Source organism: Pseudorca crassidens, chromosome 15 (assembly GCF_039906515.1).
Source record: "Pseudorca crassidens isolate mPseCra1 chromosome 15, mPseCra1.hap1, whole genome shotgun sequence".
NCBI classification, from domain to species: domain Eukaryota; kingdom Metazoa; phylum Chordata; class Mammalia; order Artiodactyla; family Delphinidae; genus Pseudorca; species Pseudorca crassidens.
In genome coordinates, this window is record NC_090310.1 from 37,758,173 (window position 1) to 37,782,809 (window position 24,637).

Here is a 24,637-nt window from a genome sequence, read left to right on the forward strand (position 1 = left end):
AGACGGAAGCTTGGTGAGGCCTGCGCCGCGCTCGCGGCCGATTGGTGAGAACAGGTACCGCTCACGGCGCCGGGCGCCGCCATTGGGCAGTAACCCGGCGGGGGACTGTCCCTCCCCACTCCCCCGAGGTGGGCGGGGTCGGGCACTATCCGGGCACCTGGCCGAAACTCCCCGCAGCCCCGCGGGGGCCTCCCGCCCGCCTCCCGGGTCTGCCGTGCCGGCACCAAGCAGCACCGAGCTGGGTCCAGCCTGTCCGGAGACGCTTGGTTTTCGCCAGCCAGTCAATGGCACGTCGATACGTGGCCAAAGGAAACGGAATCGCAGTTCCTCTGTCCTGCACGTCGTGGGGGCAAGAACACTAACTCAGAAATGGGAGGCAAGGGATAAACTATGCCAGCTGTCTGATTTCTAGCTCAAAAAAACAAACACATTCAGCATTGTATTGTTGCTCAGTTACACTGTGGACAGCCCATCGATTCCTCTGAGATCTCACCAGATGAGAGCCACTTGGGCTGTTTGCAAAGTGCACACTTAAAAAGAAAAAAGCAGAAACAGTAATTATTAGATCAAGTATTAGTATGTATTTATGCACAATAATAAAAACAGATTTACAAGTTGAACTGGAAATTTAAACATAAGAAGTTTAACAGCTTTTGTTTATTATATTAAATAACCAAACACCTTTTATTCCCCAAATTGATAAAGAATAAATAATATAATTTACAATATGGTACAAAAAATAATCAGGAAGGACAGGCATTCTGCTTTATACATACACTGTATATGTATATTTATAATCTATAAAACAAATTCACATCTCAAGCCGAAAACCTTAGATGATATGGCTTAACGATTATTATAAAAAACAGCAATAAGTTCTGCTGCCCAGAAGCTCTAGAGCCGGTTATCCTGTTACAGAACAAAGGGCATGGGCTACTGTAGTGCTTCCAAGACTTACCTCACCTAACACGACTTACAAGTTACTGTAGGATTAGGAGAGTTTTGACAAGTCAGGAAAGGTTTGCTGTGGGTTTCTTTCTTTTTTTTCTTAAGACAAAGTGCCATATTACCTCCTAAATGCATCTGATAGATCTCAATGTTAAAAGAAAAAGAAAAAGCAACTGCTGTTTTCCTCCTCCACTTGTTTCAAGTGTCTTTTATTCTATGACTGTTCTTTGTACATGTTTGGATTCAATGGTGTGATCTAGTTAAAGATGCTATTAAACTGAAAAGACACCACCAGTAATGAGGCTATGGTAAAGAATGCTAGAGAATGGGACTGAGGTGGGAAAGCAAGTGGATGAACCGATGAAATGGTTCCAAATACCCCCACTCCCTGAGCAAGTACCCTACGCCCAGAAGACACAGAGGGATGAGAAAAATGCCATCACGAACCTTATGTGGAATCACGAACTTCAACTTGCCTCTGCACCTTCTGAAGAATGGAATGCTCATCACTGGATATTCACAATGAAGAATCAAGGCAAAAACAACTCCCTTGAGACCGAAGATATTCAGTCTCAATCTTTAGAAGAGATGAATCAGCAAAAAGATCCCTAACAACGTTAGAGTGACTAGGGGAAGATTTTTCTGAGAAACTGACCTGGTCTTAATCACAACATGCTCAAATGCACAAAGGAAGCCACAGGTGTATACTGACACTATCACAACTTCCGCTGGAAGGGCAGAGGGAGACGCAGAAGTGGGAGGTGTCTCTGCTTGGGTCTTTTGAAAAATTCCAGCCTTTAACATAACAGTTGCTTATTTTCATACATATATAATCATTTAGGTTGGGAGAAAAGGCATCCATCATTTTAATGCTACAGATGACACCATTTTTCCTTAATATGGCAGGCAAATGCTTATACCTGTCTGGTTGCTAGAGAAGCAGGGTTCTCTGAAATCATGTCAGCTTTATTAAAGGTTTGAGAAGAGTCAGTCCACTCTCCTCCGCAACTCACCTCCCCACTGGATGACACTGGGCAGTCAGCTACTCCCAAATGGAGTCTGTGTGGGAGACCCAAGAGGGACATGCTGCTGAATAAACGGCCGACAAAGTCTTATCCAGATCTCCAGAGTTTTCCTCCTGCTGGACGTCCACCAGGTGACAGGTGCCAACCTACCGACCAGACTACTGTGGGGTGTCCCCTGATGGATAAGCAGCTCGGGATCGCTACTGTCCCTGGCACAGTGCCCACTGCCACTGGGCACTGCCCCCCGCATTGATGCAGTAATGCTACTTGGCATCTCCGGTCCCAGACAGTGGGAATACAAGAAAGCTGGCAGTGGCCTAACCTTGGCCTGATCCACTGTGGATCTAACCGGGTCGGATGCCCAGAGACAGACCTACTGATCTTGTTTGGCTCAATAAGGTGCTAATTTCAGGAAGCTGATACATTGATTACAAAACACAAGCTAGTTTAAAGAGACTCTGGACTCAAATACTGCTGTCTATCTCTCTTAAAGTGGTACCACATCCCTTTCTTTCAGACCTCCAGAGCTTTGGGACTGTTTTTTCAAGAGCCCAGGAGGGCTGCCCACACAGGCTTTTCTTAGTGATGTTTGTGCCTAAATCCAGATCTGAAAGAGGGAGGCCACATGACAGGCAAGAGCTCTGAGGAAAGCTGGAGAGGAAGGAAGGAAGCTATCGCCTGGAAGCCACTGTCCCGCTTCCTCTGCAGCTTGGAGGGGACAACCCGGCCTGCAGCCTGGAGCAGCTGACCACGCTGGGGAGGCGGCAGGATCAAGAGCGGCCCTTCTGCTTGTACTCGCAAAGGACCTTCCCCTCTCCTTGCACACTGGCTCATCTCTTCGCGGGGGGCGGGGGGGGGTGGGCGGGCAGGGGGAGGAACCACAGGAGAGGGCCCAGCTGGCCTCGAAGGCTGCCGGTCCACAGTGAGCTGGGAGAGAGGCAAGGTGATGAACACTAACAGTAGTGGGCTGGGGCGGATTCAAGAAGCCACACTGACTGCAGCTGCCGGGCAGGGGTAAGCAGCAGGTGGGGTGGTGCCCCAACACCACAGCACTGGTGCCCAGCCACATAGGTGTGCCTGGATGGTGGTTTGTGTGTTTGGCCCTGCAAGGCTGAGAAGGCAGAGGAGCTGTGTTAACTCCATTCTGGGGAAAGACTGGATGTTGCACTACCCGAGATGGTGACGGCTGGTCATCCGAGGAGGCTCAAGGAGCACACCAGAGGGATGTGGTTTCAGTGCACCCTGACTGCGCGTGATGTCTGACCCTTGCCTGGATTCCCTGAACAGCAGGAAGAGAAACAGGAGACCATGAGGCAGAAATACAAGCAAGGGATTAGACATATGCATTGGGGCATACTCTGCACTGATGCCAAGGAAAGGAAGAGAGAACTTTCCCTGCAAATGGCATCTGTCCAAAATGCTAGGCAGAAACATGTCAGAAGTTCAAGATCATCAGGAAAGTCTTATCTGTAGTCAAATGAGCGCTTGGGGATCACCCTAATAGAGAGAAATAACATCTCAGGTCACCGAGAAGAAGTGTGCAGATAGACGCGGGGAAGAAACCAACCAAACAGGAACCCTGTTCTTCCTCTCCAATGTCTCCTAATTCTCAAAATACGAGAAAAGCATTTTCTGACCTGCTTAGCGGGATTTTTTAAAAAGTCCACACAACCCGCATAAGACATGATTCTTTTCCCCCTTCCTGTTGAGTCAGTCAGAACAAAAGCTCCAGATGAGGAAGCACTAGGCCATGGTCAGGATTTCTGGGGAGATGGCACCAGTTGCACTGACCTGGGACCCTCCCACTGCCCCATGATTGGAGTGTCCTCTGCAGTGCCCGCTGTCTCAGGTCATGCCCAGCTGTCCTCCTCGTCCTCGCATTGCAGAGGGAAAAACTGAAGCAGGGAGTGGGTTTGGCGCAAAGAAGGCAGCAATGCCCTGGAGCCTCCCTGCAGAGAGCAGGAGGTCACAGCTCCCAGGCCATAACGACGACAGCCAGGCCCACCACTCTTTTCTCTCAGAAAGAAAACACCCTGAAACGTCTGACACAATGACCGAGGCAGAAGCGTGGGTACCATGCAGACCCTAACACATGCTCCTGGCAGGGGGTGGGTCCGACGCCAGGGCCACATCTGACACTGGCCTTGCTGAGGACGCTCCCTCATCGCCTGGCCACCACTGCCTCGGCCTGCTGGGACATGGCTGTGTGCACGTTGCACGTTCTGGGTGCAGAGGTGCCTCTGTTCAGACTGTCTCCTGGGAGTCCAGGCTTGATTTATGTTTTCTCTCTTCTAAAGAGGGCTACCCCTATGATGCTCGAGGACCACCAACCCCGTAAGCTGTCCTCTGCAGCCTCCGGGCTGCCCCAGCCATGAGGCACAGTCACTGGGACAGGTCACCGACCGGGGGGCCACCTCCACCGCCATCAAACAGAACCTCTCGGCGGCCAGGCTCAGCGATGGACAGCTCTTGGGCCAGATCGTTGAACCGGGATATGTAATCGATGCTGTTTTCGTTCATCATGCACACCAGCTGGGAATCCACAACCTGTGGGAGAGGACACGGGGAGACGAGTGAGCATGCAGCTGGCCACCACGGCCAGACTTAAGCGCAACTCCCTCTACAATGAGGGTGAGAGTCCCTCCGGCGGCCACGTAACAGCGGCCCCCGCACTACAGGGACAACCTCAGAATCACCTCCATCACTGCGAACACTCGCTCTGTGGACAAGTATGCACTGTGAGCCCGGCCGCCCAGCTGTCGGGTCAGAGTGGTGGGTCCCCGGGGAGGACGGTCAGTGGACAGAGAGGCAGAGGGAAGGCAGCAGAACTAGGGACTGTGGGGTGGCCTGAAGGAGACAGAAGTGGAGGAGAGAGTTTGCCACGGGCTTGCGTGTCAGAGGAGGGTTTTCTGAGGCGGGGTGTGAGCAGAAGTGTGGGAGCAAGTCATGTAAAGCCACGAGGGAAGCACATTCCCGTGAGAAGAAACAGCAGGTGCAAAGGCCCTAAGGTGGGAACAGCCGGCTGTTCAAGAAATAAGAAAGATGGTGGATGTGACAGTGAGTAAGGCAGAGAGTAGAGGAGACCAGAGTTTGCACAGTGGGGCCTCACGCATCAGGACTGTCCTGTGGGCAGAGCCAGGGAGTTTACTGTCTCCTCCCGCACCTCCAGCACCGGACTGTCGGCCTCATGGGGATGGGGCCTTTAATTTGTCCATTCTGGGCCTGTAGCAGTGCCCGGCATCTAGTAGGCCCTCAATTAATATTCATTAACAAACTGCTTGATGTAATGAACAAATACAGATGAGAAGCCTTCGGAAAATTCTGAGTAGAGCACAGGATGGACTGAACTTTAAACTTTTTAACTACAAGAAATTTCAAAAAAACTGAAATTTGTTTTCAAAATCCCCTCGGATCTCGAGATTTACGTCTGGACACCGAGAAGCTGAGGCATCCTGGGAAGCAGCTGTGTGAGCTTTGTTTGATCCAGGTTCCCCCCGAGTATCGACTATGAAATGCTCGAGGGCCCCCCACAAGTGCCTCGACAGCCCAGGGAGCCGGTGTTGGGGAGATGCTGCTCTAGGACTTCAACAATGAGCTGGGGGTTGGGCCAGGGGCATTCTAGACTTAGGTTCTCCACTCAGCACAGCCTCTGTCTAAACTCCTACAGTACCTGTTACTTCACGCCTGGAGTCTTAGTTAAATGTACCCGTCTTCACTCCCTCAGCCCTACTTGCCCACAGATACCACTCAAACCTAGTGGGATGGAGGCCTGGGTGGTTGTGTGAGGCAGCGGCCTGGACAAAGAAAAGAGGGATGCTGCATTCCAGGCAGAACATGGGGGTGACACACTGCCACAGCATGACTCCCGGGTCATCACATGATCGCAGAGGAGCCTCTGCAGCAGCCCTCCCTCCATTCTGCAGGTCAGCCACGAGCAACGACACCAAGATGCTGCTCAAGGGTCCCCTCTGTCAGGTGGCAGCAACGATGGCACCGCCACTACTGCCTCTTCTCCTCTGCAGATCAGGAGACTGAGCAGGGGGACACAGAGTCCCTGCCCGAGGTCACACAGCTGGTGGAGGATACACAAGACCCAGAGCTGCCTTCAGAGCCCCGGGCTCAGCCCTGACTCAGGGTCTGTCACCTGCTGCCAGTGGGACAAATGCCGGGCCAGTACTGGCAGAGATTCCCTCTCAGGAGCAGTCAGAGGCTGGGCTCTGTCCATGACGGCTCCTGACATGTAAATCTTGGTGAGCAGTTCTGAGTAACCACACGGGTCTGCCGGAGGGTCTGGCAGCTCTGGGATGGAGGCTGGCACCCAGGCTTGGGGGAAAGGTCGTGCGCTTACCTCGGCGACATCAGCCAGGGACCGGGACACAAACGAGTCGCGAGAGTTGCCATCCAGCAGGCTGGGGCCCAGAAGGGAGGTGCCGCTGTTGGTTCCGACAGGGGTTGGCAGCATCTTCCGGCTCTTCTCTGGGGAGATGAAGCTCGCTGCAGAGAGGAAGGAGGGGCCCTGAGCTGGCTAGGCCTGGACTGGTCCAGGGAGGCCCGGCTGGGCCCTGCAGGCATCTCGTTGCTTGCATGGGCACGGTGCTCCAGACGGAGGCATCAGGCCATACCTGCCTTTCCTCCCATGGTGAGCCTTGGGAAAGTCTATCTCATTTTTCTAGGGGCCCCACAGTGTTCCACTGTCTGGTCACCACTGCTACCTCAATGTAAGGTTGTTTCCAATTTCTCATGATTTCTGTTCGACTTTGCAGAGGCTGCACTGCTCTCTGTGACTTTCTGAGCAGGCAATGTGCATTGGGGGCTGGCTCTCCCGCACCACCCAGACCAGAGCCCCGGCTTGTTCGGGGCCTTCAGGTGTGGTGCTCCCACACGGTGCTGACCCAGTTGGTCAGCAAACAGCACGCCCCACGCCAGGGTGCACACCCTGGCTGCTCTCTACAAATGCAAAGTGCACGGACCCCAGATGTGCCTCAGAAACTCCTCTGTGCAGGAAACCAAAGCTGGTGCGTCTTTCCCTAACAGCCCCTTCCTGTCCCACAGGCACCGGTGGTGACGAGGATGAACACATCCTGTGAAGGCTCCGATCTGTCATTGCCGTGCCACCACAGAACAGAAGGAGGGGAGCAAAGAGGGCACAACACGCCAGCTCCTTCCACCCTGCCCTTGTCAGTGAGCCTGCGGGGAGGGGCACAAGGGACTGACCGCAGGATGGACGTGGCCATGGTTACGGGGTTTACACATCTGCCAAAGCCTAGTGACCTGCACACTGGGGCCTGGGCACTTTCCCACATGTAACTGATGCAGAAAAAACCCCTAAATACCAAGGAACAGCCCTGGAGGGGCCCTCTGCCAGGAGCGTGGAGAGTCCAGACTCTGGCCCTGCTTGTTCCGGCTGCCCTCCACAGAGACTCACCAAACAAGCTGCTGAGTGAGGAGTCCGTGGGGTCGCTGGGGCACCACTGGGGGTCGTGGGTCGGGGAGGCGATCCAGTCTGGCTGGGGGCTGCTGGACGGGGAGGGGAGACTCTTGGAACTGTCACTGCCGTTCAGTTTTGCTGGAGAAAGAGGGACTCCTTCACCTGTCAACCAAAATCTGGGTCAGAGCCGACATGTGGGGTGAACAGCCCCACTTCCCCCACCTGCCACCAAGAAGGCCATGGAGTGGCGTGGCATGCGCGGCTGAACTGGGAGGCCCAGGACCCCACTGGGCCCCCCAACAGTAGGGACCCGTGCCCATCTTCAGAGAATGACACTGGCCACAGTGGATGGAGGCAGGCCCTGTGCTGAGGGCGTCACCTACACCCTCTCCTGCTGCTGACGACAGCCCTGCAAGATGTCCGCGGCTCCCAACACACTGCTAAGGAGAACAGGCTCTAATGAGCCGGTGACCAGCCCACGGCCACACGCTGCCAGCTATTAGCTCTGAATCCACGGTCTGAACTCTACCAGCTGGCGCCCACCATACCGCTGCCCCACAGCACCATCCCCACAGGCTCGGGGAGCCAAGGCCCACAGGTACCAGTCCAACCCCTCCTAAAACCCACAACCCCGCAGGTGTCCAACCCAGGTTCAGAACTGACAAGGAAACGGCCCCGCCTGATCCCCAGGCTGGAGACGCCTCGTGGGCCCGCTCTATCTCCCAAGGCCAGGGGCAGCCCTGCCAGACCACAAACAGGCTCAGGTCCTGTACAGGCCTTGTCCGCCTGCACTCCCCCTGCCAAGGCTGGGCAGTGCCTTGTAGGTGCAGAGGCTCAACACCCAGGACAGCTGGACAGCAAGGTGCCTGGAGGCTGGCAAACACTCAGGTGGGAGGTCAAGGCCCCTGGGAGAACTGACTCCAGGAGGGCTGTGCAGAGGCACCCTGCTCCTTACTGTACTGGCCGGAGCTGATGGCGATCTCGATGATGGAGTCGCTGATCTGCGTGGCGGGCTCTCCCTGCGAGAGCACGTCCTCGGGCGGGCCGGGCAGGGAGATGTCCAGCAGAGCAGAGACGTTGGGCGGAGAGAGCCGGGTGCTGGAGGCCTCCGACGAGGCCAACGGTGTGGAGAGCCCATTGTGGAGAGGAGCCTTGGACAGCTCGGATAAGGAGAGAACGGGCGAGTTCTGCGGAGACAGATACTGTTGAGACACGACAGAGCAGACAGTCCATACCAAGCAATGAAAAAGCAACCTTGGTCCCGCAGAGCAGTGACTGAGTGATGGGGACACCAACAGAGACGCAGTGACCCCAGCGGTCACTCATCCATCCAGCGAGAAACACACTCAGGGAACTTCCTTCTCCTGAAACCCTTGAGGGATGGCACAGTTGGGAGGCCGGGCCGAGGTGGCCTGGATCTGCTTCCACCCCCAGCTGATGACCTCCTCCTACCCGGCCCAGAAAACTTAGTCCTTCCAGAACTGTGTCTCAATCAGCCAGCCCGAGAGGGGAGAAAGGAAGCCTGAGATGGGAGCCGCATGTGCACCAAGGAGGCAAGGTGCGGGGAAGGACGGTCGCTGGGCATCATGAGGAGGAAGCCCGGGCCCACGAGCAGGACCACGAGGGTAGGGCCCAGCGCTGGACGAGGTCCTGGGGCAGCTACTTTGCTCAGCAGCCAACAGCACACTCTACCTGGAAACCGTCTGCCACCGTCTCCTGCCTCGAGGGGACACTGATGAACGGGTCGCTTGTGCCCTACGAGAACACCAGGAATATGCCAGTGAGCGCTGGTCCAGCACCTGGCTCCTGAGGAGTGCCATCCACCCCACGGCTCCTAACAGGCAGGAGCACGGGGGTGTAGGCTGGAGAGCTTTCCCTGGGAGCACAGGAAAGCCCATTGCTCTCAGAATGTGCGCCCCCACATCCCCAAACTTGAGACCATTTGTCAATTCACAATCAACTCCAGTCCTAGCAAGAGGTCGACCTCAGGGTCCTCAGGCAGGGCTGGGCTCTGCAGTCCTAAGTGGCCGCCTGCCCTGCCCACCTCAGGCAGCCCTCAAACAGGTGGAGGAATCAGAGGAGCTGGAGTGCTGGCGGGGCTGCAGAGCAGGGCCCGCTGAAGCAGCAGCCAAGTAGCAGGGAGTCAGGGGTGGACTGACAGCCAACTTGGTGACATTGCTGTTCAGGCCGGCTACCTTCGCTGCAGGCAGACCTCCTGTTCAGGCCGGCTACCTTCACTGCGGGCAGACCTCCATGCCCATCTTAGTTGCGGATTCCCTGGGTCACATGGCAAGCCCACCCCACCCGCTGCGCCACATGGTCTCACTCAGGCTGAGACTTCCCTGTTCAGTGACGCTCCTCTCGCTCAGCAGGCCCGTCCCCTCCAGAGGCAGAGCTGGAGTCCAGCACGACCTCAGCTCATGGCCTTGGCTTTCAAACCAGGACTGGAGACTGACCGTCCCATCCCCAAAGCTGGTGGCAGCTCAGAGAAGCCCTTCTAAACACACTCACCCCTACAGCGGGGATGGGGTCTCCATTCTGGTGGGTGCCGGTGGAGTCCTGCCCCGAGACAGTCACCGTCACCTCATCTGAAGACAGCGGGGAGATGCCAGACAAGCCATCGGCATCCAGGACGGGGAGGGGGCTCCCAGGGATGATGCCGGCGCTTTTAGCTGCTAAGTCGATAGCGCCTGGCAACAGAAGCAACGTGCAAGTCTTTGTCTCCTGACGTCCTGAAACGCGCCCCAGAGGGGACAGCCCATGTGCAGGCCTCATTTTCATGCCAGGGCAGAGTCGCAGAGACTTACTGGCCAGGTGGCCTGGGGCCTGGGGTGGCAGGACCTTGGGCACAATCGGCCGGGACAGAGCCGCTTTGGTCAGGGAGGACTGAATGGGCCGGAAGGAGCCTCTCCCTGTGAGGATGAGAGTGGAAGCAGACGCGTCAGGCACATGAGCTGATGGCCTCTTGCCACACGGCGGGGGCTGCACGAGCTCCCCTTCATGGCCACCGTCCGGATCATGGAAGCCGAGCTGGAAACCACCAAACGTCCCAACACTTGCTAACTTGGGGAAGTTAATGGTCACACAGGGCCCCGGTGGGGAGAAAGCACTGTCGCCCGTGACAGCGGCACCACTGCGCTTCCTGGGGGCTGCTGAATGGCTGTGGTCACTACTGTCAGCCCACGGGAACAGCCCTTTAAGGGTCTGTCACACCTGAGCTGAGCTACAGGCTCCTCTGAGGGGGTCAGAGCACCAGACTAGGATCAAGGTGCTGCCTCTGCAAGCGGGCTCCTTCCTGGCAGGCTGCCACTGAAAAGTAGGTGTGAGAATGAGCAATTGTCTGGGTCTTGTGAAAATCAAGACTGATAAAAAGGTAAGTCATGGAATGTGTGTTTCACTGAAGGAGTCTCACTGTGTAAGATTTACTGCAAAGTGTGAGGGCCCCACTGAGCTTACAGACCAAATGAAAGCGTGAGTCGCACACCCTAAGGACACGTCTGATCCATAAAACGCCTGACAAGAATATGTCATGGATGGGGTGGACCACAGACCCTTCTCTAAACTGAACCAAGCGGAGCACCCCAACCAGGGCCGTATGAGCCCACCTTGGGAGGAAGCTGCCTGTGGACCACCAGTCAGGGGACCACGCCTGCCCACACCGCTGCCCATGTTGATAGAACAGACCCAGGAAGGCTTGAAATGTCATTCAAAGGGCCACAGAAACAAATGCCTGCAATTCCCAAAGACGGGGCCGCGCACGTAAGGAGCGAAAGCTTCCCTGAGAAGCCCCGGCACTTACCAGTTATGGAAGAATTCGACAGGATGGAGAAGGAACAGACATTGTGGGACTGGTTTTCAGACGGTCTAGGAAGCAGTGTTCTCTGTGGAGGGAAAATTGGCAATATTCAGGTGATGGAAAGACCCCAATACCGAAAATCACCCAGGAAACTAGTGCTGGATTGTAAAGGAATGTTCTAGAGAAGAGGAAGCTGAGTGTAGCCAGATGGGGGTTCTGGTTCTAGAGTTGCTGACACAAGGGCTTCCAAGACAGTCTGAGGATGGCTGTGCTCTGTAGACCCCAGACCCCTAAACACTGGGTTCTCTCTAAAAAGAACCTAGGGAATTGAAGCTCCCCAGGGAAAACTGGGGGAATGTCAGAACAATCCACCTTTTATCTAGAACATCTGGATTTGGCTGGAATGCAACTAGTCCTATAAATATTTATAACCACTTGATATGGACTGTTACGAGATATCCCTTGTTTGGGTGAACAAAATCAAGTTGCCGCCTGTATCGCAGGGGGCCAAGGCCATGCGGCTCTCCACCCCATCCACGGTCTGGTGCCTGCTCCTCCCTGTCACACGCCCAGGGCTCCCATGTGTGAAACATCAGGTCCCAATGTGCTCAGGGCGCCTTCATGGTGTGACGACTACCACCTAAGAGGAAATGGAGTTCACTGCCAACACTGTTAGCTGTTGAGGTGAAGCACTGACAGAAAGCATCTCTCAGGCTGAAAGTGTCCAGAGGCACTGCAGCTCTGGGCGTACAGCTGGGCTTTCGCCCCACTGGGGCTCCCCAAGGGTCTACCAGGTGCCGCAAGGCAACAGGGTGACTGTACACGAGGTGACAGGCCCTGGTGTCCCCTGCCAGCCTCACGCCTCTTTGAAAGAGCCAGGTGGGAGATCCTTTAGGCTCTGGGCCTCGCGGTCTCTGTCACAGCTACTCAAGTGCGCCCCGGTGGTGTGAAAGCAGCCGTGGACAGCAGGGAAATGAAGTACCGTGGCCACATGCCCATGAAACTTTTTATAAAAACAGTAAGTGAAAGAACCACATATGAAGTGTGATTCCATTTATGTGAAATTATGTGATCCCTAGAGACAGGAAGTGGCTCAAGGGTTGAGGAAGGGGCGGTGCAGGTAACAGGCCGGGCTTCTGTTTGGGGTGATGACACAGCAGTGGGGGCTGCACACCCCTGTGAATATACTAAAAACCCTGAACTGTACGCTTTAAACAGGTAGGCTTCATGGTATGTGAATTATATATCAATAAAGCTGTTTACAAACAAAACAACAACAGGCAGCTGAGGGCACCATGGCTGCGACCCTGGGCCGTGAGGTATCCTCTCAGCCAGGGAGTGTGCTCCCATGCCCAGGACGGATGGTTAATGTATTTAACCAAATATACCAAAATTAAATGCCCTAACATTGAATTAGCCTGCACAAAAAAACCTGTGGGACTTGGAATAAATTTTCCTTCCTGAGATCTGTCATGCAATCTCTCATTTCTAAATAAATTACTTCCAAAAGAGGAAGAGATTTCTGAGTCTAACAAAAGGAGACCTATGCATTAATTCAAAAACATTCATAAATTTCCAGGCCCATAGTTATTTCAGCTTCACCTCTGTTATCTTTTCACCTCCAAATAAAAATGCCCTCTTTCTTCTGTGCCTCTCATCCCTGGATCACCCCTCTGGGTCTGCAGGTGGCATCCACAGGTCCTCCCAGAGTTCATTACCAGCTTGGGAGAGGTCTGGCCTCTGGTCAATCCATATACCTTGCCAACTGCTTCCATTTACTACACACTTATAAACAGATATTCTGAGCGTCCTCACATATATTCCAATCTGGAACATCCTTGGAACCCAAATACCAAGAACTTTCTGTCTTTTTTGCAAGCGGTTTTCATGCTGTACCAAGATTACCTTTATTTTCAGGTACAGTTAGGGTCACTGTTACTACTTTATCCTGCTAAAAAGAAGAAAAGAAGGGGCAGGGATTCTCCCCACTTCACATGAAAACCTGAGACACAGGAGGACACTAGCGTGTCCTGGGCAGCTCAGCTGGTGGGAGGGAGAGGCCAGCCCTTGAGGCCAGGCACACGCAGACGTGGATGGGCTCCTGACCTGGACCACCAACGGCTTCCGCAGGTGCCGGTTCCGCAGCTTCCTGGGCTTTGGCAGGAAGAAATCCGACTGCATCTGTGAGGAAGACAGTACTGACCCTGAGAGTGTTTTCTCCACACACATGGGGCAGGCCAGCAGCAGGGAGGCGTGGGCCCCACTTACGCTGATGGAGTTCAGATGCTGACGGAACGTCAATTCTGTTTCCTTGTTGGGAGAGAAGAGCTTCCCGTGTCGGCTGTTGGGTGGCAAAGTTGTCGGGACAGCAAAAAGGCCACCATCTGAGTCACCACTTCCGGCACTGGAGGGACCAGCCACCAAGAGGGGCCTCGGGGGGTTTCTCAAACCTAGGGAAGGAGAAGGGAGAACAGATACAATGGCGCTCACCCAGCAACGCCTCCCGCATGGGAGGGGTTCCACCGGGAAGAAAATCAGAAAGGAATCCTTGACGGCTTCTCTGGTGTCCTTAAAGGGAATTTCCTATATCTCAGTGCTGTAAAAATCTGCTTTTCTCTCTTTCTCCCTGAAATTCTAGTTCCCACCATGTAAGCAGATCAGAGCTTTCCTTGATCTCTGATCTCAGTGGGAAGGGCAGATTCACCTTCAAAGACTTTTCAGAGCTAGAAGAACCTTCCAGATCATCTAGTGCAGACCAGAGGTCAGCAAATGTTCTCTGGACACGGACAGACAACAAAAGTCAGCCTTGAGGGCCTCACAGTCTCTGTTGAACTCAGCTCTACGGCTGCAGCACAAAGGCAGCCACGTGAGCCACTGGATGTGGCCATGTGCCAATAAAACTTCATTTACAACAAGCAGGCTGTGGACCACGGTCTGCTGATCCTTGGTCTAAATCTCTAATCATACAGAAAACAGACCTAGAGATAAAAAGACAGAAAATATTTATTTAGGAACTACTATCTGGGGACTCTCCTTGCTGTTCTCATCATCATAGGCGCTGCTGCAAAGCACCCTCACTTCATGGTAGGGACGGGTCCCCTTTCTTTATTCTTTATTTGCAAATCTGTGAGGTTAAATCAACACGCACAGAGTCCAGAGACCAGGTCTTTTAAGCACCTGTCTGGATTCTAGCACTGCAGGCGCACTGGGCTAAAAGCATCCTCGATTGAGGAAGAGTGTGGATATTTAAGAGTTCACAGAATTACAAAACTTTAAAGCCAGAGGGAGGCGGCAAAGACTATACAGGCTCCCAGCTAGCCCACCACTGGTTGACGCCTGAGGAACGCACCTTTGCCTTAAAGACAACCGATTCAGAGTCTGCTGCTGCCCCCTCGTGAGCCACAGCAAGGAAACAGGATAAAGGTCAGGAGGGAAATGGAAAACAAGAACTGCAGGAGGTGGGGAGCCTGACACCACAGCAGCTTATTCTTTAAAATTCATGCAGAATTAACTATTCTAGCCATGACAACCTGTTTTATTAAAAGAAAAATACTAAGCAAGTAAACTGATGACTCAGAGAAACGAGTCATGTTTATCCTAGGGTTATGTGCCACGTAACCCAAAAAAGGACGCTGAATTTAAATTACTTCCTAGATACAACCATGGACCAGCAGGTAAGCCCATCTTTCTTTCTAAGACTTGTGTTCAACTGCGGGGGTATCCTTTAACTGAAGGTTTCTTTATTCTAATACTTTAGATGTAAAGAAAAACAGCCCCTGTAAGACTCAGAAAGAACCAACCTTTCTCATGCTTTAAGCCACCAACTCGGCATGATATGGAGGCTGCTGTTGACCTCACAAAGCCAGATCCCCCAAAGTGACCAGACTGGCAAGGGTCCCCTATGTTTCCTGTCGGCTCCCGCACCCAGGACCCCAGAGCCTCTGTGACGGGCCCTGTGCTCACCCTCCCCTTGAGGAGGCAGTGATTTCTGTACCCCACACCATCCGCTGGACTGCAGCTGACTGAGTGGGGCGAGGCCTCAGGCAGTCCAGAGCTCTCAGCTCTGTGTAGCCCGCAACGCCCAGCAAGGACCCAGGAGGGTGCCTGTGGCTGTCTGAGCCTCACCTGAGGAGCAAGGTGTGGAGCTGGGGGAGAAGGTCTTGCCGTGACGGAGGGCAGCCTGGTTTCGAGGGCAGCGTGGGCTGCGGGTGCTGACAGTCACCACCTTCCCCGGGGGCGTCGTCGACTGCTCCTCCTGGACGGGCCTCACTGAGGCCGTGGAGCCAGTGTTCGCTTCTGGAGCCTGGGACAGAAACGGGCCAAAACATTGGCCAAACTCAGCACGGAACAATGCTTGTGGAGTGTGACAGGACAGCAAAGGACCCAGGGTCATACTCCATGACGCACAGGTTGGTGCCCCCAGGCCCTCAGGGGAACAACCGCTGTCCTCCAGGAGCCCTTCTGCGTTCACTGCTGCGGTGGCATGGACAGAGCGTACCCCTGCACTGACGGGAGGGGAGGCTGAGTGGCAAGCGACAGGGACTCTCCTTCTTAAAGCTTCTTCTGATTGTGAGTCAGAGGAAGGAAATACAGATTAATTTCTAAAATCAAACACAATCACAGCCAAGGAGTCCTCTGCTTAGTCAAAACCTCCACCTCAGGGGTTTCGTGGGCCCCTACCTGAGGCCGCTGCCTCCACTCTCCTGGCTGTCACTGAGTGTTGGGCTCCTCGGCCATAGAGGCACCCCTTCTACTCACCTGTTCTCTCCCATGACTCCACCGTCCTGCCCCGCCCCCTCAGTTCTTCCCAGCACCCACTCCCCGTGCTCTCACCCAGCCCCACCTACCCTGCACCTCTTTCTGTGTCTCCCATGCCCTTCGCCCTGGCCTGACCCACCTTCTCCTTTCCCTGGGACCCCTGCTGTGTCCCTTCCTACTCCATTCACTGGATCTCGACACCCCCACCTCCCACCTGAGTGCCCATCAGCCTCCTGGGGCGGGGCAGCCATCGCTGCACTTGTTTGTCAGCGTCCCACCTACAGAGATATCGCAGGGAGGGGCCGCCTGGCCAGGCAGGCCATCTCTAATTCAAGGTCCTCTATTTCTCCTGGGGCCTTGAGCAAGGGATTCTCACACCTGAGCTACATCAGAATCACCAAACAGGGCATGGGGGTGGGGGCGTCTCGTCAAAACAATCTCCTGGGCTGCAAGAACCTGCATCCCTAACGAGTTCCCAGGTGATGCCAAGGCTGCTGGCCGGGGACCCCGCTTCAGGAACCACAGATCTGAGCGCCTTGCTCTGCATACTCTGCACTTCCAACTTGCTCTACTCTCCTCTCCCAGTTGAGGCTGAGGCCAAGGCCAGCACCTCGGCCGTGTACCAGAACTCCCGCATCCTTAGGAGCCGGCCTGGCCTGGCCTCCTTCCCTAGGGGTCTGGACACGCTCCGGTCTCCCCCATCTCTGCTCCTGACCCCTCCAAAAACCAAACTTGAAAAAGTGTTTTAAACTCATCATCTCTGTCCAGTCACTGCAATACTGCCCATGCCTGCCCGCAGGTCACATCCACACCTGAATCCAAAGTCCACTGCTGGCCCTCGGGCCCCACCCACCCCCACGAGAACTGGTCCCACGTGGCGCTCTTTCCCCACCATGAGCTCTGCTGAGTGCCGCCAGAAGATGGTGGGCAGGAGCCTAGGGCAGAGGCTCCGGGAAGGGCAGAACACAGACCACGTGCTGTCTGCCTCGGGGAGCAGGAGGCGGGTACCCGTCACAGCGGTGACATGGGCGCACCTCAAGTTTGGTTCTGACTGTGACCCGAGCCCCACTCCTGTGAGGCCACCACGCTGAGCTTCGGCGCCTCTTCCTGGAACTTGTGAGCCTCACCTTCTAGTGCACACGCACCTTTCGGGATCGACCTGCCTCAGTACGCTGCTCTTGTGCCCAGAGAGCGGACTAGACTTTCCGGTTGCAGCACCTTCCAGCCCACGTGTGGGCTTTGCTGGCCGGCCTCCCAGGAGCAGGGGTGGGGGGGCAGTTACAAGCCGTGGCCAGGCCCACCTGGCCGGGTGCCCTTTCCCTGGGCCATGGCAGCCACTGCCCCCCACAGGAGCCTCTCAAGGAACCTGAGACCACTCCAACCAGCCCACCTCCTGACAGGGTCTCCTGGGCGCAGCCCACCCAGCGCAGCCCCTCCCAGCTCCACTCCCTGCACCCAAGCTGCACCCCCACTGGCCTCCAAGGATGGCCTTTCCAAAGCACACACTCGACCTCGCCGTTCCTGCTGCAGAAACCTGTAACGCTCCCAGCCCAGCTCGGCTCCTGGCCATGGCTGCCACCTCACCTCTGCGCCTCTGTCCCAGGCTCTGTCCCCTCGGCCCACATACTTGGGCTCAGTGGCATCTCTGGAGCCGGGCAAGGTGCAGCCCGTGTGAGCCCCACGGGACGAGGGCCTGCACTGCAGGGAACTGGAGCCCCAACCACGTGCTCTGTGCAGCCCACTCCAGGGAACGAAAGGCGATCCCCAGACCACCTCCTCCAAGGAGCCTGTGGGGCCCCAGACCACCTGCCACAAGGCCGGTCTTTCCTCTCTGGACCCCAGCCACCCAGCCGCGAGCCCTTGGGGGGCCAAAAGGGCCGTGCTCTGACCCACACTTACCAGCCTGGGGTTGACCTCGGTGGAGATGAGCTTCAGGAGGCAGCTGAGGAGGCGCTGCTTGTGGAAGGTGGTAGGCGGGGAGCCGGCCCGGGAGCCCTGGGCCTGCCCTCCCAGGGCCTGGCCCTCAGGGCCCAGCACTGCCAGCCAGTCGTACTCTAGCTGCAGCTTGTTGGGCTTGCCCATCATGAGGTAGACTTCAGCCAGCGTGAGGCTTTCAGAGGTCTGCAGGTTCCAGCCCTCCTCGCGGAGCTGCTGGGCGAACCGGCTGGCAGGGACGTCCTTCGGAGGCTTGACGGCAGGCTGACCCTGAGGTGGCGGGGGGTCCAAGGGGCTCGCCTTCTCCTGGGGCTCCTCCGCAGGCGCGTCCGCCAAGTCTTTAGTGCAAACGTCCGGCTGGAGCCCGGGGCTGGGCTGAGGCTCTGGGCCGGGAGGGACGCGGACGGGGGATGGTGCCCTGGCCCGGGCGAGGTCGGCCACCTCTGCGCTGCTGGGGATGAGGGTCTCTGGGGAGGGGCACCCTGAAGGCCGTGAGTCTGCGCAGCGGCACTGCTCAGGGATGATGAGGTCCTGACAGGACTTCATATAGCGGGGGAAGGGGTCGAGGAGGGAGAGCTCATCTTCCAGGTCTGGGAGCTGGCCACAGGCACACGCCAGGGGCCTGGACTCTCGGGCAGGGCCGTCCCCACCCTCTGCAGCAGCGGCCGCAGGGGTCTTCTCAAGCTGTCCACCAGCATCCTGGAGCCCAGGGGGAAGCCTGTCAGAGGCATCCGGGCTGCTGAAACTTGCAGCAGCCCCCTCCCCAGGTGCACTTTCAGGGGAACTCTCCCCAGAGCTCTGCAAAGCATCGGTGGAGGGAGGGGGCCGCCCCCCGCCCTTGGCCTCGGCGCCGCCCCGTGGGCACTTCAGCTGGCCCCTGGCTGTGCCCTGCCCGCTCTGGATGCCCAGGATCTGGGCTGGGGGCAGCGAGTGGGTGTCCTTGGTGCTCTGCTTGCACCGGCCACCCTCCTGCCAGTGCACCGTGCAGAAGGCCTTTGAGTGTACCACTCGGGCCACGCCCGGCAGCGGGGTCAGGGTGCAGTTCTCCCCCGGGAACAGGTGAAGTGCCACCTTCTCCTGCGATGGCTCCATGAACGAGTCCTGCAGCTGCTGCTCCTCAAACGTCTTCCGCTGAGCGCACCGTCAAGGAACCACCTGCAGCAGCAGCTCACACCCTGAGGTCCAGCGGGGAGACACGACAGTACTTCCTTCTTTCCGGGCTCCACACCCAACACTCACCCTCCTAGCTGGGAACTGGGCAGGGCTACAAGCCAGCCAAGGACACGAAGATGGAGGTGTGGGGCTGTCCTCGGTCACTTTGTTCAACCTGCTGGCAGGGATGCTTCGGCCACACCCTGTGGGCCAGATGGCAGCCACTTACAGCAAGGACGGCTGCTGTGACAGAGTTCTAACACTGCAAGGAGGTCAAAAAGGGGGTTCAGACCCAAAACCCAGAGGATGAGGGGCTGTGGGTTTTAGTTCTGGTTCTACACCATCTCATGGCACACCTGCTACACGCCTGGGGGCCCTGCTGCAATTCCAGGACTGAGAGGGAGACTTCACTCTCAGGCAGCAGGTGCTGCAGAGCCTGGGGGTAGCTTTAAGTAGGAAAAGGATACAACTCGCACTTCATGAAGTGCCCACTTCTGCTTCAGGAACTCGATGAGGCTGGAGACCTTTCGATGGAGCTCCACGATCATCCTACAGAGAAAAGACAGATGGGGAATGGGAGGCTGGGATGTGAGGGTACCTTCTAGGAGCCCCAGAGGCTGTGGCAGGAAGATGATGCCAGGGGGTCTCAAGGCCAGAGCCATAATGTCCCTGTAGAGCCGCTGGCTCCTTTTCTAAAAACTAACTCTTTAATTTGAGATAACAGGAGACTCACGAGAAACTGCAAGAAGAAGTAACAGAGATCCTGAGTGCCCTTTACAGTATGAGGTCTCAACCAGGACAGGGGCCTTGGTACAACACACCCTTCTCTTCTACCAGCTCCCTGTGCGGTCAAGAGGACGGCTCTAGACTCAATTAAACCCAAGAAAATAAAACTACACATGGAAGGAATGAAGTCCTGATGCAGGCTACGACACGGATGAACCCTGAAACCATGATGCTCACGGAGAAAAGCCAGACAGAAAGGACCAGTATATGATTCTATTTACATGAAATGTCAGAATGGGCAAATCTATAGGGCCAGAAAGTAGACCAGTGGTGCCCTGGGGAGTGGGAGGAGGATGCACAGTGAGTGTTTAGTGGGCATGGGGTTTCCTCTCGGGGGACTGAAAATTTCTGGAACTAGAGAGAGGTCATAGTTGTACAACACTGTGAAGGTACCCAATACCCCTGAACCGGGCCCCTTAAAAGGGCTCACAGTTAATTCCGTATTATGTGAATTTTACCTGAATCTAAAGGCATCCCCCACACTACCCCCAGGTGGTGTCAGAGTACTGGAGTGGCATCTGCTGCTCACCCAGGGACCCAACACCTCCCCTCCAGCCCCGTCCCTCGCAGCTCGCTCCCCCAAAACGCATAGCGTGTTACCTGAGCCGCGGGTTCTGTGCGAGGCTCTGCACGCGGGCCCAGGCATGGTTGTTCCGTGGCTGCAGCTCTACGGGGACTTTCAGGGGCAGGCGCACTGGCTTCTGGTCCTCTTCGTCACTCAAGCCTGCAACAGGAAAGGGCCATGAGAGCCTGGCACAGACGGACCCTGATGAGAAGGTGAAGTCCTCAGCCAGACAGCTAAGGGACCCAGAGAGGAGCAAGGGGCAAACAGCCCTCAGTGAAAGTGGGACTGGCAGGAGCCCCAGCAAGGACCTGGTCTAAAGGTGCCAGCGTGGCCAGCTGCACATCTGCTACACCAGAGCCGCGGACCGGCCATGGGAGACTCGCCCTGACACCTCTGATGCTCCGTTGAGGACGGCTGGGACTTCTGAGCTGGACTTGACTCACGAGAGGACACACCGCTATGACACGGGGTTTCGGGTCCAGGAGCTGGCTGCTGGCAGGACTGGATCATGCAGGCTCGGCCGCCGTGTTCCAGCTCAGCCCAGCTGGAGCCAGACAGCGAGCCTCCCTGACAGGAGTGAGCCCCAGGTGCGCGGCCCAGCCCAGCCCGTGTCTGACGTACCGTCCGGGTCACAGAGCTTCTTCAGGGCACGGCACATGGGCGCTTTGATCCGCAGGTTCCTCCCTTTGTACCGGACTGTGGTGGCCCTGGGAGAGGAGTGTTAAAGAAGCGCTGAGGCCTCTAAATGAAGTCACTCCCAACCCGCGCAGTAACTACGGGCCCCGGCTAAGCAAACACCCTGGCCTCCAGGGCTCATGCTCGGCCCCATGAGGGGGCCCCACACGTCCCCAAGAAGCTCCTGGAATCGTAGGCAGATGCACATGACAAACGACAGAGCTGACTCTGGACCTTCCTGAGCACGCGTCATGCTGCAAAGAGGGCACCTGATGTTCAGGACGTACCCTGCCCTCCTGCCTGGTGACCCCGAGAGCCCTCTCACTGGAGCCCCAATCGGACGTCAGAAGGAATACCCCTTCCCCTCCTCCAGGTCCCCAGAGCAGAAGGGCTCACCCACCTCTACATGACCTCTCAACCCGCCCCTAGGTGACCACCTCTGCAGGTCAGTGACATTCCCCAGTCAGTCCCTCTGCAAACCACACTAGGGGGGCCCAGAGAGGACGGGACATTGGAGGCCAGCAGGCATGAGTGCAACATGCTTGTGCTCCCCACACTGATCTGCAGGCAGGCCCACAGATATGGGTGACACTCTACCTGAATACTGCTGTGACAGTAACTTATATAATGTTAGGATTACATAAATTAAAGAAATACTACTATTAACTAATGAAAGGAATATGAAAACCGTGAAAAATAGCTCCCTCTAAGAAACACACTTGGAGTGCTTTGGGAATACTCAATAAAGGTAGATTGTTTTTAAAAGATGGCACACAAATTAAGTGTGAGCAAGACAACTATGAAAAATGACAGGGAAGGACCCTGCAGTCCCACTGCTTTGAGAGCCTACATTCTTGTTCCACTTGAAAACAGGAAATCACAAATGATGCATCTTGGCTAGAGCTTCCAAATAAAAACACCACAGAACTCCGAGGAGCAAGCCACCAAGAAAAGGTGTTGGCCAGCCACCATATGGTTGGTGAACAAACCTAAGTTTATGTTTTACGAAAGGTTCAAGGTCCGTCTATATTGTTTTTATGACCCTGCTTTGTTTTTTACCTGTTTTTTAAAAATCGAATTACAATATTGTGTTAGTTTCAGATGTACAGCAAAGTGATTCTGTTATACACATATACATCCTTTATTGATTCTTACAGTATATTTCAATATTATAAGATATTGAATATAGTTCCCTCTGCTATACAGTAAACCCTTCTCTACTTTATATATGGTAATGTGGATCTGTTAATCCCAAACTCTTAATTTATCCCTCCACCTCACCCCCCTGCCTCTGGTAACCATAAGTTTGTTTTCTATGTCTGTCAGTCTGTTTCTGTATTGTAAATAAGTTCATTCGTACTGTTTTTTAGATTCCACATATGTCAGAAAATGTTTTGTCTATGTTCTCTTCTAGGAGTTTTATGGTGTCGTGTCTTATATTTAAGTTTGTTTTGTTTTGTTTTTGCGGTACGCGGGCCTCTCACTGTTGTGGCCTCACTCGTTGCAGAGCACAGGCTCTGGACGCACAGGCTCAGCGGCCATAGCTCACGGGCCCAGCCACTCCACGGTATGTGGGATCCTCCCAGACCGGGGCACGAACCCATGTCCCCTGAATTGGCAGGTGGACTCTCAACCATTGCGCCACCAGGGAAGCCCATATTTAAGTTTTTAAGCCATTTTGAATTTGTTTTTGTGTATGGTGGGAGGGAGTGTTCTAACTTCATTGATTTACATGTGGCTGTCCAGCTTTCCCAACACCACTTGCTATAGAGACTGTCTTTTCTCTATTGCATATTCTTGCCTCTTTTGTCGAAGATTAATCGACCATAGGTGTGTGGGTTTACTTATAGGCTCTCCATTCTATTCCATTGATCTATATGTCTGCTTTTGTGCCAATACTACACTGTTTTGATTACTGTAGCTCTGTAGTATTGTCTGAAGTCTGGAAGAGTTATGCCTCCAGCTTTGTTCTTTTTCCTCAGGATTGCTTTGGCAATTCTGGGTCTTTTGTGGTTCCATGTAAATTTTAGGATTATTTGTTCTAGCTCTGTGAAAAATTGTCGTGGGTAATTTGATAGGGATCACAATAAATCTATAGATTGGTTTGCACAGTATGGCCATTTTAACCATCATCTGCATATAATGATAATTTTACCTCTTCCAATCTGGATACCTTTTATTTCTTTTTCTTGTCCAATTGCTGTGGCTAGGACTTACAATACTACGTTAATTAGAAGTGGTGAGAGTGGGCATCCTTGTCTTGTTCCAGAATTTAGCGGAAAGGCATTCAGCTTTTTGCCGTTTGGTATTATGCTGGCTGTGGGTTTGTCATAAATGGTTTTTATTATGTTGAGATATGTTCCCTCTATACCCACTTTGGTGACAGTCAAATGCTTTTTTTGCCATCTAGTGAGATGATCATGTGGTTTTTGTCTTTTCTTTTGTTGATGTGGTGAATCGCACTGACTGATTCTCATATGTTGAACCATCCTGTGACCCTGGGATGAATCCAACTTGATGGTGATGTATGATCTTTTTTATGTGTTGTTGGATTCAGTTTGCTCATATTTTGCTGAGAGTTTTTGCATCTAAATTTGTCAAAGATACTGGCCTGTAATTTTCTTTTTTGGTAGTGTCTTTTCTGGTTTTGGTATCAGGGTGATGGTGGCTTCATAGATTGACTTTGGAAGCGTTCCCTCTTCAATCTTTTAGAAGCATTTGAGAAGAATAGGTCTAAGTTCTTTGTATGTTTGGTAGAATCCCCCAGTGAAGCCATCTGGTCCTGCACTTTTGTTTTAAGGGAGCTTTTTTATTACAGATTCTATTTCATTTCCAGTGATTGGTCTGTTCAAATTATCTGTTTCTTCTTGATTCAGTTTTGGTGGGCTATGTATACCTAGAAACTTGTCCATTTCTTCTAGGTTGTCCATTTTGTTGGAATGTACTGTTCATAATATTTTTTAATGATTTTTTATATTTCTGAGGTATCAGTTGTTATTTCTCCTCTTTCATTTCTTATTTTATTTGGCTCCCCTCTCTTTTCTTCTTGGTGAGCCTGCCAGAGGTTTGTCAATCTTGTTTGTCCTTTAAAAAAAAAACAGCTCTTGGTTTTACTGATTTTTTTTCTATTTTTAAATCTCTATTTACTTCCTCTCTGATCTTTATTATTCCTTCCTTCTACTGACTTTAGCTTTTGTTTGTTCTTCTTTTTCTAATTCTTTTAGGTGGTAGGTTAGGTTTACTTGGGATTTTTCTTGTTTTTTGAGGAAAGCCTGTATCACTATGAACTTTTCAGGACTGCTTTTGCTATAGATTTTGTATGGTTGTGTTTTCATTGTCTTGAGGGTTTTTAAAATTTTTTTTTTGTTTTTCCTCTTTGATTTCATCACTGACCCACTCGTTATTTCACAGCATGTTCTTTAGTCTCCGTGTAATCTTTTTTTTCTCATTTCTCTTTCTGTGGTTGATTTCTATTTCATGCTGTTGTGGTCAGAAAAGATGCCTGAAATAATTTCTATTCTCTTAAATTTGTTGAGGTTTGTTTTGTGTCCTACTATGTGGTCTACCCT

At 53.8% G+C, this 24,637-nt stretch overlaps 1 protein-coding gene across 5 annotated transcripts in view; it reads right to left on the minus strand.

Moving 5' to 3' along the window:
• Positions 1-558: 558 nt before the first annotated feature.
• Positions 559-24,637, minus strand: part of CRAMP1 (cramped chromatin regulator homolog 1) — a 67,688-nt gene continuing 43,609 nt past the window's right edge. For 2 of the 5 annotated variants that reach the window (XM_067707086.1, XM_067707089.1), the window contains 15 exons: positions 21,015-21,100; positions 20,429-20,552; positions 19,510-19,591; positions 17,855-19,021; positions 15,323-15,500; positions 13,466-13,647; positions 13,304-13,378; positions 11,201-11,282; positions 10,209-10,313; positions 9,913-10,091; positions 9,094-9,156; positions 8,357-8,603; positions 7,399-7,563; positions 6,322-6,467; positions 559-4,520 (listed from right to left, as the gene is read on the minus strand). In XM_067707086.1, the coding sequence (XP_067563187.1) occupies positions 4,356-4,520; positions 6,322-6,467; positions 7,399-7,563; positions 8,357-8,603; positions 9,094-9,156; positions 9,913-10,091; positions 10,209-10,313; positions 11,201-11,282; positions 13,304-13,378; positions 13,466-13,647; positions 15,323-15,500; positions 17,855-19,021; positions 19,510-19,591; positions 20,429-20,552; positions 21,015-21,100 (3,046 nt within the window). In that variant the 3' untranslated portion in view covers positions 559-4,355. Of the gene's footprint in view, positions 4,521-6,321; positions 6,468-7,398; positions 7,564-8,356; positions 8,604-9,093; positions 9,157-9,912; positions 10,314-11,200; positions 11,283-13,303; positions 13,379-13,465; positions 13,648-15,322; positions 15,501-17,854; positions 19,022-19,509; positions 19,592-20,428; positions 20,553-21,014; positions 21,101-24,637 lie in introns of all 5 variants that reach the window. The other 3 variants (XM_067707087.1, XM_067707088.1, XM_067707085.1) reach the window with 3 other exon arrangements.